Here is a 14004-nt window from a genome sequence, read left to right on the forward strand (position 1 = left end):
TTCAGTTTTTCTCTTGCTTGACATATGTATGGAATCATCCATTGTATACTTGCTACATTGTCAATATTAAAGTTAAATGTTTCTGTTCTAAAATACAATGTGATAGGATTTTGATATTCTGGATAGGGTTTCGGATCTCACTAAAGACATGTGTCGCACTGTCAAATCTTGAGCTAGGTTTCGTGCTTGGGATTGGCGTGTGCCGGCCTCAGTGCTTCGAGAAGAACACTGAGCAGCCTTGATCTCTTGTAGCGGAAGCTTGTGCAATTGCTTCAGATCGCTTGAAAGGGGTTAGAGGAGATGTTGGTGCTAGGCACCGTCAGTGAATAGGGTAATTGCATTGATATCTTAAAGAGTACATCAAGATTACATGGGGGAAGGCGAGGGGTGTTACAAGGAACGAGACGAGGTGCCTTGCGCCGGGGTACTGTCGCCACACCGTCTCAGGGCCGTCGCTCCGCGCGCGCGTGCCTGCTCTGCCGCTACACAAGCGCGCCGGGCCGGGCGCCGTGCACCCGTGGGCCTGGCAATCACACACGCCACCCCTGCCTTGACGATCACACTCGCCACCAACACCCATGTCAACACTCTAGCGCGCAGTCTGTGCGACGCCGCCGCATTCGACGCCCCTGAGCTGGGCACTGCGCGCCCAGGACTACCCGTAGGAGCGCTACGCGCCCGCTGTGCCGTGTCGGCGTTCTCTGTGCGCCACTTGCCTTAATCTCTTGGCGGGGATGTCCCCCACCGCGCGCCCCGCATGCGCAATGCGCGCGCTGCCTGCGCGGCCGCTGCGCAGCATCTCGCACAACTCCACGCGCTGCACCCGCGGCATGCCACCCGGCCTGTGCATCCCCTACCTGCGCGCAGCACTTCCTGCTCCTGCGCGCAGTGCTCGACGCTGGCGCGTTGCGCTGACGCCCGCGCGTGGCGCTTGGCTTTGGCGCGCGGCGCATTGGCGTGCGCACCCACACGCCGATCAGCCCGCGCGCCCAGCATGCGTGGACCGTACCTGATCCGTCCCGCTCTGGGCGTGGACGGGCACGTGCGCAGTCTGCCGTGAATCACCACCGACAGTGGCAGTGGCCTAATAGATCAGGTATTTGGATATCACTATCCATTATGACTCAGTCCTTAAAATATCGTGAGCCAAAATACAACGGACACGCCCTCCCAATAGGCACGCAGGCCTCTGGGCAGGGAATGCCGCCTAGTTAGAGGAATGTGATAGGATTTTGATATTCTGGATAGGGTTTCGGATCTCACTAAAGACATGGGTAAGAGACACTGGGTTGGTACACTAATTGTCGATGCCCTTAGCAATGAGTCTTAACAATAAAATAATAGGGAGTTTTGGGCTTTTGATGACTTGATTCATTTATCCGGTCCATCGATCTGGACCTTAATTGAAGGTCAAAAGATTTACCTCTTCTTCATTTATGTATACTCCACGTTCATAAACCGTATGATAAAAAGACTAAAAGTCACAAAACTCACAAGAGGAGAATTAGAGGTGATGAAATACTTTACACGAGTTGTAAGATAATCCGTATTCGTGCTTTTATTTTTCAACTTTTTGCCGTTTACATCCTTTTTAGCCTATCTTGTGCTACGATGTACGATTTTTTGTAGAGGGTAAAACTTCGCCTGGCGGACTATTTTTCTGTGTCTGAGACTTGAAAGCAGAATATGATTTTATCGGTCAATAAAGACCCGATCGGGTTTTTTTCTAGAGGGAATGATATTCACGTCAACCTGAATATTTTACGCCCTAGTTCGAACGCGTAGATATGCTCGCAAGATTTGTTGAATCTTTATGATTAGGTTAGCGATAAAGAGGGAAGAAAATACACGGAAAAGTAAGGAGCAGGGCGCTCTATGGCTTCTCCAGAAGCTCGCCAAGTAGCACGGCGGCTTCAAAGTAGGGCGTTACGGCAGAGACGATCTCCTTAGGCGAGCATTGGCTCCCTGCGAATGTTGCCCCCATAATGTTCTTGAAGGGCTGGATACAGTCGAGGAATCCCTGGTTGCAGGATACACTCAGGTAATCACCTGATCACAGATTCTCAACCAAGTAAGCGACAGACAGACGCAGAACAGACGAGCCAGATATGCGACGCAAGAGACAAGGATAGACAGAGACATAGAAAAACCTGTGTGTTTGCATGTTGTTAGGACATCTAGGGTTGTGCAGGTGGAATCAAAGTCTAGAGGAAAGAGTAACGGCGGGCGGAAGGTTGATGGTTTTTATCTAGATTTCAAGGGAGCTCTAATAACAGAGATAGGAGATATTGGAGTCACCTTTGGCCCGAATGCAGGCATCGTGGATCTGGCAACAGGCGTCAAGAGGGTCGCAAGGTGCTTCTCCTGGGCATCCACCATATTTAAAGCCGCAGTACTTGCCGTACCTTAAAAGTGGGGCAACTAAGAAAGAGGAAGAATAACAAGCAACAGTATTAGTTGGACGAAGCGTGACCAAATCCATATAAATCAATATCGAGATGAGGAACAAAAAAGGAACGATCGAGGACTGAGGGGTCACTTACACGTGCAAAACATTGATTCGCACGTCCTGCTGCAAGGCTGCAGTAAAGCCAGTTAACAATGAAAGGGTTAGAAAAAGTCATCATCAAAAATGAAAGTCAAGCATGATCACAAGATCCTACCGTCGGGGGAGATATCGGGGTGCCAGTAATGAGGCCGCCAGCAGGGACAACCGACGAGCAGAGGAAGAGCAAAACAAGGACAAGCAGATGCTGATTCATACTCACTTGTAGCCCCGGCTCACTGGTAGTGGCTGACATTCAGTTCGGCTCCTTGTTCACAACTGCAATCCAATTTGAGATCTAGTAAGAAAGAAAACCCCGAGGAGATCAGGCAGACGCTGGATGGTGGTTATGCCAGGAACAACCATTATATATACCTACAGCGGCCGCGATGCCCATGGCAGAAAAATTCAATTAACACCTTCCGCGAAGAAGTTATCCTGACGGCCGCCACGATGCCCAACACTGAGATCGCGAGTCAAGCGGCGCCAACGGGATGACATTTTATCAAAGCCATAATTCAGAAGGATTATGTGGGCTGGAACCTAATAATATCTTTGTGACGTCAATCATGAACGCAAACCTCCACCGTTGATGCCCATTATCACCTTTGGGTTGACGACTACAGGCCCCCGTTGACAAGGATCCTTTTTATAAGCTGCACCAACTCGTCAATGGCGTTGACGCAATACGGCAAACCATGTGCCAGACATTACGGCGAGAGAGACAAATCATCAACATCACCCGCGATACTTGACCTTTCCATTTCTCGCTTGGAACAGTTTTTTCAATGGCATTTATGGCGATGTTCATATCCGGTTTAAATCTTATCGCGGCACGTCCGTCATATTAAAGTGTAAATCAAGGAGCGCTAATGGGTTCAAATTTATGAAAACTATTATTGGGAGTTACCATGTGGCGTCCAACATGACATCGTCTTTATAATGTCAACCACGAACATAAACCTCCCCAGTAGATGTTCTATTATGACCTCGAGGTTTCTGACTTGAGCTGGTGATTGACTACAGATGAGTGGTGAATAATGCTAAGAAAATACTACAACCTGTCTACTCGGAATGAAAGGAAAACGAGACAAGGTACTACTTAACAAAGCAGTTGAATTCATCAAAAGGATACTCACCTTACGAAGCGGGACCAACATAGTTTACATTTCAGAAATTATGCATGCATTTATTTTCTCGTTATGAAACTTTTGTTTGTAATTTTTGCTTGTAAGTTTTATAAGGGTTTTCTAATAAACTCAAAATTGTGTCGCGTTAATTGATTGTTTTGGACTCTAATAAAAATACTTACGAAACTTTACTCATCGAATATAACCTCACACTCATGAGTAAGGATCCCTTGTACAGGGAATGGTAGCTTGGTAATTTAGGACTATTTGGATGGGGATATAGGAGAAGAGTAAGGATACCTATACCATATAAAATGATGATGGGAATTACTACTTGAGTTTGATTTTGGGGGAATAAGTAAATGGAAGTATGCTTGAAGATGCAGAGTAAATAAAGTGAAAGTATGTAAACTCTGCTGGCCCATATATTTCAGCAGATGTAAGCCAATTTGTAGATTCAGGCGAGTTCTTCTTTTTCTTTTTCCTCTTCAGGTGAGTTCGTAACAGGACATTTTACAGTGGTGCAATGACACTTTATGTGATGACTACATGATGAACCCGAAATAAGTCTTGAAAACATACTCTTCCTAGGATCATTTTTGGACCATTTTACTGATATTGTCTTTACTCTTTATGCGAATTTTAAGTTTTTGTTAGGTTCGAAATAAAATAATTAAATCACACAGTCCGTAAATATACCCTTAAATTGTCCTTTGATGCATTGTTCAGAAATAAATATGAAGATATCTAAGATAAAAAACAAATCCAGTACCTCAAACATCCCTGCTTTTAGATATGGAAAACAGTTGATAAACTAGAATTTGGGATAAATATGAAACTTTAAGGATCTGCTTTATGCAGAAAATTAAAATAACTTTTTTCTTACTTAGTATAGGATATGTAAGGATTGAATCCAAAACGAACCAGTAATGATAGTGTAAATTAAAATTCAAATAAATTTGAAAGCAAACATTTTTAGTGATTTTATATTTTTCCAAATGTTAAACTATTTTCTCAAGAGAAAAATCACTGAGATGAAAAAAAACAAGTCAAAGTTATTTTAAACAAATGATATTAATATTTGCATTAATTTTTAATATTCTTGAGATTTATCTTTAAATAATTTAGATGAATAAATAAATTTTAAGGAAAAAATAGAACCTTAAGTCATCCTTCCCACAGCTAATTAGAAAATCTGCTGGATTGGACGACACAACCGATAGAAATGGGCAGCAATGGGTAGTGGAAAAAACAGTTGTAAATTTTGTTACTAGACATATTTTATAGTGGTATTTTATGCATTGGAATGCATGAAGTTTAGATTGTCCCTAACTAGAAGAAAAAGTTATAGAGTTCAACAAACATTGAGGATATCACAAAAATCTTCTTGTCAGTTCCCACGACTTCCAATAGTGCTTTGTTTCTCAAAGAGTCTTGATCTGCCTTGACTTTTCTCTCCTCACTCTTGTAGACCAATATTGTTTTAAAAAAATATATGATCTATTAGGCCTCGAAAAAAAAATTGGGAGCAGAAATCCAAGATAAGATATAAAGAGTGAGGAGAAGAAATTAACAAGAAACGCCATAATTCGTCTAGCAGTGGATTTTTTCCAAGGGTTTCGAGGGGTAGTATTACTTTATTTACTACTCGTATCTATGTTCCTTCCTTACTAGATTTCAATATAGGCCTCTCAAATTCAAATCAGGAGTTAGTTTTACAATTCTTGCTTTTAATTGACCCAGTTTTATAGAGGTTCAAATGGGCTCAGAGCTGGGTTCTTCTGTGTTGGGCCTCTTCATATTATCTAGGAGATTACTTGGATTTTTACTTTCCTTCCATTTCTTTCCCGAAATCCCGATTTTATTTATATAAGTGCTCTTTTCTGAATAAAATTGATGTTGGACGTCGTCAATAGCGTCGTTCGATGGATAATTCCCTGACAAGGATATGTAACTAGGTGATGGGGTGACCTAGGTGGATGTACGAGCAGGCCCTGCCTCGAGGGGATTTGACAAATTCCAAAGCTACGCGGTGGGTAACCAGCGAAGGTGGCGGTGACCTTGTGAGCTTCGTCGGAGCAACGATGGTGACTACGACGTTGAACGAAATGATTCTATTGTGGCTCGTACATTACGGATGGGCTCAATCTGTACCAGGGAAAATCACTCAACTAGTAGTGTCTTTTCTAAATATAATCTATCACCCATGCTAACCCGAGTGTGGTAGAGTGCAACCGAACAATATACTCAAAGACATAATATAACAGACGAGCAAGGAGAACGACATACCTCGTCGGGGGTATCGGTTGACGTTAAATTCTTTGTCGATGAAAGGGGTCGATACGGGCAGACGTGGTGGAGAGTTGTCGGAGACTAGTCCAGTGTAGCTAAACAAGAGGTGGAGCATGGCACTGAAGCAAAGGCGAGGGAGGGTATCAGGTATGGAGGGCGGCTTCGTAGTGGTACGATCCGGGCAGCATGGCACAGCTTGCCAAGGCGGTAATGCAGCTTGGCTGCACGGATGGTGCGTACCTTGGCATGTGCAGATGGGCTGTCTGACTACGCAACTTAGCCCTCAGCTGCGATGTTGCAAGGATTGACTGCGCGATTGAGCAGCATGGCTGTGTGGTCAGCTATGCGGCCAACGCGGCTGGGCAATGTGACCGTCCAGCTGAACGGTCAGTGCTGGTGTAGCTGGCGTTGCTGCACAGTCCAGTTGTGCGGCTGCATGGCTTAGTTGGGCGGTTAGCCTGGTTGCGGCAAGTGAGGCTGCATGGTCTGGTGGTGCGGCTGCACGGCTCAACTGCACGAGCGGTGCTATCAAGTTGTGTGGCACTGGGGTCTACGCGGCGCATTCATCCACAAAGGGTGCAACGCAAAGTAAAGTATCGTCGAGGGATGTCCGCAACTGTGCGGCAGCGGTACCCACAGTGGTATGTTTGTTCATGAGTGTGCAGCAGGGGAACTTGTCCGTGGCTCGTTCGTGAAGGAATGCAACACAAACCCCGCGTTGACCTTAGGGAAATTATCCCATGACATCCGGAGTTGTATGAACACAGCGTCAATGCGCGAATAAATGATTGAACCTGAGGGGTCGGCATTGTGGCGTTTCATAGAGGGACTGGTGGGCTTTGCCAACCACTACTTCAACGTTCTCTGACCACCCTACAATAGGGTTGGCCAGAAACCATGTAAGCTTCAACACATCCTGAGCTTGAGCACCAAATAGCTCCCACACAACCAGGACTCTTGACAGCTTCAAGAGGTCCAGAACTTAAGCACCTGATAGCTTTTACACGACCAGGACTCACACTAGGAGCAAAGCACTCTCGCATGGAACACAAGAAAACAAAAAAAAACATAAGGTACTAAAAAAAACTGATGTCCACAATTCATCAAACACCTTGCTCTTTACAGAGCAACTACAAGAGCGAGAAGAGAGAATTTTGATAACTAACTTCACAATGTGGCAGGTCCCTTGCAGACTCATGTGACAGCTCAGATCACCAAAGCCATTCGTACTGCTGACTGGCTACGCTTAAGCCTGAAAAGAAATAACTAACACGTGAAAGAGAAACGGATATCTGAACTTAGTTTCACCGGACTGGATCAACTTCATCAATCTCCTCCTTGATTCAGTCCTTTTCTTGAAACACCCTGGATTCCAATACGTTCTCTCACATCAATAAATTTTTATCTGCCATGTGATTTAGTAAATATGTCAGCAAGTTGGTCTTCGGTCTTCACATAATCCACCGTGATCAATTCATCTTCCACACATTGTTGTATGAAGTGATAGCGTGGGTCTATATGCTTGGTGCGACTGTGATAAACTGAATTTTTGCTGAGGACTATTGCTGACTTTGTCTAGAAGAAGCTTCATAGCTTTTCTTCCATTCCTCTAAGTTCTCTGATAAGTCGATTCAACCAAACTCCTTAGCATGTAGAAGAAGTAGCTGCAATGTACTCTGCTTTTGAAAGGCCCTACTGACCAAAGATCTGTTGAAGAAAAATACTTTCGTAGAGGTATTCTTCCTATCTTGTTCATCGCATGCAAAGTCACTATCACTGTACCCAATTAACTCTGCTCTTGTATGGCCCTTTTCATAAACCAACCCATAGTCAATTGTCCCTTTTACATACCTCCGGATTCTCTTGAGTGTGGTGAGATGTTTCGACGTGGGATGCTCCATAAACCTGCTTAGGAATCCCACATAGTAATTCAAATAAGGGTGATTGTGAGTCACATACGTTAGAGTACCAATAAGGTTCCGATAATAGGTAGTATCAACCAGTTACTTAATTGATTGACTAAAATTTATCCTCACTTCCAGGGGAGTATGAATAGAATTCAATCACACATTTGAGCCAAATTCAGAATACATATTGCATAAGTGCCCTGGGATAGAGTGATTCGACCTTCTTCTTTACTCACATTAATCCCTAGATAGGAGCACAAATGTCCAAGGTCAGTCATCTCAAAGTGATGCTTCATTTGACCTTTGAATTCATTGATGCCGTTTTCCCTTCCACCTGTGACAAGTAGATCATCAACATATACTACAATGATTAAATGAATTCCATCATTGGTCTTCAGATATATAGATTGTTTGTACTTTCTTCTTCTGAAACAAAGAGAAATAATAAAATTATGTAGTTTAAAATACCATGCATGAGGAGCTTGCTTGAGTCCATAGAGTGCCTTTTTCAGCTTCAATACATGCCCTTCCTTTCCCTTTATCGAGAATCCTACGGGTTGGTTGACATAGAGCTTCTCCTTTACATCTCCATCTAGGAAGGCCGATTTCACATCTAAGTGGTGTATTAACCACCCTCTTTGTGCTGCAATGGCAATTAGGATTTGAATTGATTCAAATCGATTAACTGGTGCAAATACCTCATCATAGTGTATGCCCTCCTTTGAGAATACCCTTTCACCACTAGTCTTGCCTTGTGTCTTATTGCTTCACCAAGTGCATTCTTCTTGATTTTAAAGGTTCTCTTGAGTTCTATTGGTCTGCAACCTTCCGGAGGAGCAACTAATTCCCAAGTGCCATTTCAGTCAATTGCTTCCATCTCCTCTCTCATTACCAGTCTCCATGCTACTTTTTGACACTCTTCTGCATAAGACGCAGGTTCTTTTGTATACACCACGCATTCTTCTACCTCAGAATGAGGTTGGCTGGTTTCATCATACAATTGAGTAATAGATTTGAACCTTTCCGGAGGATTTTGCTCAGATTCTGAAGATTGAGAAGATGAGTATTCATGGATTATGGCGCACACCATCAAGGATCATCGACAACGTCATCCTCGCCGCCAGCCACCATTGTCGACAGCTGGGTGAAAGTGCTACATTATCGTAGTTTGATTTCACCATTTTTCTTTTAGTCGTCTTTTGCATTTTCTTCGTACTCGTCATGTTTTCATCACATTGTGACGCGTCCTATGCCCGTGTTTTCATCGTCATGAGAAGGGGTCTCTAGTCCTTTCCCCTTTTTCTTCTAATTTTCAGTTTTCCCCTTCTATTTTTAATGGGGGGCCCATTCTATAAGGGCCCCTAATGGACCTTAATTTTTGTTTATTTGGGTTGACCACTAGGGGCCCAATTGACCTCTTTATAAAGGGGAAGGATGGGCACCCTAGGTCAGGCAGATCAGGAAGAACAAAGAAAGAAGAATCATGTTTTTTTGTGGTCTCCCTCCCTTGCTTAGGGAAGAAGAAAGAGGGAATCGGAGTTGAGGGAGAAGAAGGCTGTGAAGAGGGAGGATAACAAGGGTCATTGTCCTCATTCATCCATGCCGTCAAGCCCTGGGAAGAAGGACAGACACATGTTTCTCCATCCGAACTTCCCAACATTGCTTCCTGGCGGGTCACCTTCACCGGCGACAGGTGCAATGCGATCAGCGCATCTGCACCGCCTGTGGTTTGATCGAACATACGATTGTGAACGTAGAAGGTGTGGCATGCTACCCGATCACATTCAGGCAACATCTTGGATCCCGACACTTAGTGAACTGGAAAACGGCCAAACCAAGTCATCCGTGAACTCCCAAAGCGTGCCAACATGGAGGTCGATCAACCAACGACCATTCGCCCCCTAGAAATGGTTCATTCGACGGGACTCGCTCTCTCTCAATCCAGCCATTTCTGAACTATAGCGAATCATGAGAGGGGTGAAGCCGATCAACTTCGGCACCCCACGGAGCCCGTAAGTGTGTGGAGGGTCAGCCCGACCAACCACGAAATATGGGGTATCACTTTCCACCCCCTCCTCCTCCGAGCTTTACCATCGCTCCGGCATCATCATTGCTCGTCGAGCTGCCATCCGCTCTCCGGCACCTCTCCGCCCCACGCGCTTCGACCGCCGCCGACTATCAACGAATGTTGTATCACGAGCCACCGACAAGGTACATTGTTCTCTATCGTCGCTCAATTAATTATCTCTATTTTTGTCTTGATTCCACTGCGCTCGGGCTAAATAGATGAGAGAGGTATTTGAGAGAAACTATGACATATTTGAGTGTCTAACAAGTACGGACGAGTTCGTCTGTTTTGTGCGAGCCCTACAGATTGATTCCATTCAGCTGCCCAAGCCTTCGTCGCTCCGATGAGGTTTGAGAGACCACCATTGCCATAACCCGGCGACCTTGTTCAAGCTCAGACCTCAGCGCCTCCCTCGAGTCGAAGCTTGCACGTACGATACATAGGGAATTCATCCATTACATCATAGTCACATCGACCTGTTAGGGTTTATCCGTCAAATGACGAGACCATCAACGTTTGGTACCACTACCTATTACTGGTACCAAGCCATCATATTTGGTGCCGACCAGATGACATCCCCGAAGACGTCCCATATCAATGGGTCTAAGAGATATCATCAAAAACTTGGACTTCAGAGTGATTAGGTTCACCACCAATTGAAGTAGTGGAAATAACAAAAAGGAATGTGAGTTTAGGGATACTTTCACATTTGTTCTTCCAATCCCATTTGGCATCTTCTTCAGACACAACATCTCTACTGATGTGAACCGTACCTTTAAGTGTGTCAAAACATCGACAGTTCATATCATATGAACACCATAGGTGTACTTCAATCATCAAGCTTCTTCTGATGACTTTTAGTGCATTTCACATGTACTACACATCCAAACACTCGTAGATTCTCAATTGATGGATTCCTCCCTGTCCACTTCTCATATGGTGTCATACCATCCAAACTATGAGTAAACAATCGGTTAAGTAGATAAGCAGCAGTACTTGCAGCTTCTCCTCATAGTTCTTGAGGTGAGTCCTTCTCTTTCAGCATACTTCGGACACGGGACATGACTGTCTGGTTCTTCCTCTCAACAACTCCATTTTGTTGAGGTGAGTGAGGGGCAGTCAGTTGATGTTTGATGCCCTTTGAGTCACAAAATGAATTGAAGTCAATGGAATTAAATTCACCTCCTCTATCACTTCTGACACATCTTGTCTTTAACCCTTTTTCAGCTTCACCCAACCTCTTGAACCTCTTGAATTGAGACAATGCTTCTGATTTTTGTTTCATAAATGCCACCCATATTAATCTTGAGAAATCATCCACAATTAAGACGAAACAGTGACTTCCTCCTAGAGTGGATGGATTGATTGGACCACAAATATCGATATGCACCAACTCAAGAGGTGCGCCGGCTTTATAGTTTGACCTTTTTGGAAATGGAGTTCGACTCTCCCAGCCAAACAGCTTTGGCACACATAATCAGGTATCTTGATTGTCGGTAGTCCTTCCACTAGCTCATTATTTACCGTATTATTTACCGTATTATTCAGATGGCCATAACTGGGATGCCATATTCTACTTAAATCATTATTATCTTGTGAGAGGAGACAACCTTCACCCACTTGGAGTTGCAGCAAAGAGAGGTGCCCATGTGTGCGATGAACTCTGTCAAGAAGGATGTCATCTTGATCATAAATTGTCACAGCTCCTTCGTGCATAATCACCTTGTATCCCTTTTTATCAAGTCTCCCTAAGCTGAGAATATTAGCACACAGCTTAGGTACAAAGAGAACACCATGGAAACAGATGCTATGTCCGTCCTTCCTCAAGATAGTAAAACTTTCCCTGCCTTGAATTTCAACTCTTGAATTGTCGCCAAACTTCACGAAACCTTCTGCTGATTCATCAAGTTGGGTGAAAAGATCTCGATTCCCTGTCATATGACTGGTAGCTCTGGTGTCCGGATACCATAGGTCAGAGTGGTGGTGCTTCATCTCTGAACCTTGAAGTAGTATTTCATTATGGGCCTCTTCAATGGCCACGAGGAACGAAGAGGTAGATGAGGAGGGAAGAGGAGATACTGCTATGTTATCCAAATTCCACAAATCTGAGACAATGTGTGTGAATTTCAGCGCGAAATCCGCGAAGGAGTCAGTATTGGACATCACAAGAAGCTCATAATCACGCTTCAGGCCTTGGATGCCCAATTGAATAACACGATCTACTCCCAAATTCCTCTATCGCATGATCTCTGATGGAGCATGAGACCCCGCTCCATCAAGGACGACGCCGAAGCACCCGCTGTCGTTAGTGACACCTGTTGGCTCAGGCCCCACCAGATCAGCTCACCAAGGCGAAGGCGAAGGTATCTCCATAGTTTTGATTTTCTCGGACCATTATCATCGTGACGGTCCTTTTCGTTTCGTCATTTCCCCTTCAAACCCTCTTCCCTTTTGTTTTGTTTTAATACATTTGTATTAGTGGCCTTAAGAGGGGGCCCCTTTCCTAGTAGGTTCCCTCTCTTTTGGTCCCTCCCTACATAAGGGAAGAAGAGGGCACCCTAAGAAGATAGAAGACTTTGAATTTTTGGGAAGAAAGGATAGCCCGACGACCTCTAGAGAGAGGAAGGAAAAAAAAGGAAGAAAAAAAATAAAGAAAAAAAAGGAGGAAAAAAGAGAGGAGGATGGAACTAGAATGGGGCCGACAGCTGTTGCCGGTTCCGCATTCTGTAGAAACGCCACCGCCAGAACCCTAGGTGGCTGCCACTACGCCGCCTAAGCCCTAGGCTGCCTCCCCATGCAGATTCGGAAGCCATCGCCCTACACGACGTGGTCGCCGCCCAGCTCTGCCCGTGCCGCCCTGAGGGCCGACGCCTCGCGCCACCCCGAGGGCCGCCGCTCCTGCACAGCCCCCACGCCGCCCTGAGGGCCACCGCCCCGCACCTCCTCGAGGGCTGGCACCCCCGCAGCATCCCGAGGGCCGCTGCCCCGAGAGCTGCCAACCCGAGCTGCCTCGAGCGGCACCACCCCGTCGCTGCCTGCGCTCTGCACCTCTCCCTTGCCGACTCCACTCCTGCACCACAACTCCTGAGCTGCGCCACAATGCGAGTCAAGCAACGCCGGTATCTTCGCATCGACAGGCATACGACTCCGGAATGACTTAATCACATTAGATTGATTTAATGACTTAATCACTTTCTCTGTTGGAATTATTGGTTTTGAGGCTGACTATATTGATGATTTAATTAAGATTAAGTACAGAAATAGATTGATATATAATGGTGATATCCTGAGTTCACGAGTGTATTAAAAACAAAAATTTCTATTTTTTACCTGAGGCTGATGGCATAGAGACTATTTATATTTCTAGTACATGAGATGAGTTTTCAACTTATGGGAAAATAGTAAACATGGGAAATTCAAATTACGAGGATTTCTCTTTTATACTATGAAATCATAATCCATACATGTGGCTGTTGGACTCCTAATAAACTACCATATTCCATTTTGGAATTCCAATTCTATATATACCATTTGGAGGCCTAATTTCATACCCACCTTTCTACTCGGTCTCTGAAAATTGCAGTAAAAAATCTAAAGAGAACTTTCAGTTCTGGAAACTATATGGTACCATTATTTAAGCAGTTTTCAAGAGTATATTTCTTTAAAAACCCAATCCAAGTCCAAAGGAGCTGGATTCTTTTTTTTTTGGTGCATGGTGGTTCAAGATTAAAAAACAAGAATGCTAGTCTCCAAATTTTACACATCCTTACCCGTTGTGATAACTTTGATATCATTAATATATGTTTTAGGTTGATTATGATGTGTTATTAAATTTATAAAAAGTTTTAACATTCACACAAATATAGAGAACTTGGAATCACGCCTATTTGTTGAGTTTTGAAATAGTTAGAAGGATTTGAACTTGACCTGGAGGAATTATGCAGTGGACTAAGCATGTGGAAAGACTGATCTACGGGTATTGGTTCAAGTTAATTTGGAAAATTTCTTATGAGATATTTGCTGTTGTTACTCCTGCTAATAATCCATATGAATGAGAATCAT

The 14004-nt window shown here is 44.3% G+C and overlaps 1 protein-coding gene across 5 annotated transcripts; it reads right to left on the minus strand.

Annotated features, from left to right (window-relative positions):
* Window positions 1-1788: 1788 nt before the first annotated feature.
* LOC144713675 (putative phospholipase A2 homolog 2) lies at window positions 1789-3056 on the minus strand. 5 transcript variants are annotated; one of them, XM_078588332.1, is made up of 5 exons: window positions 2921-3056; window positions 2664-2824; window positions 2544-2580; window positions 2299-2421; window positions 1789-2049 (listed from the first exon to the last, which is right to left on the minus strand). In XM_078588332.1, the coding sequence occupies exons 2-5, from the start codon at window positions 2799-2801 to the stop codon at window positions 1874-1876; spliced, it is 474 nt and encodes a 157-aa protein (XP_078444458.1). In that variant the 5' UTR covers window positions 2802-2824; window positions 2921-3056; the 3' UTR covers window positions 1789-1873. The 5 variants fall into 5 exon arrangements, with proteins under 5 accessions (XP_078444458.1, XP_078444460.1, XP_078444462.1 ...); XM_078588334.1 differs by having other exon boundaries at window positions 2909-3055; XM_078588336.1 differs by having other exon boundaries at window positions 2925-3051.
* Between the last annotated feature and the right edge of the window lie 10948 nt (window positions 3057-14004).

Source organism: Wolffia australiana, chromosome 16, assembly GCF_029677425.1.
Source record: "Wolffia australiana isolate 7733 chromosome 16, ASM2967742v1".
NCBI lineage: Eukaryota > Viridiplantae > Streptophyta > Magnoliopsida > Alismatales > Araceae > Wolffia > Wolffia australiana.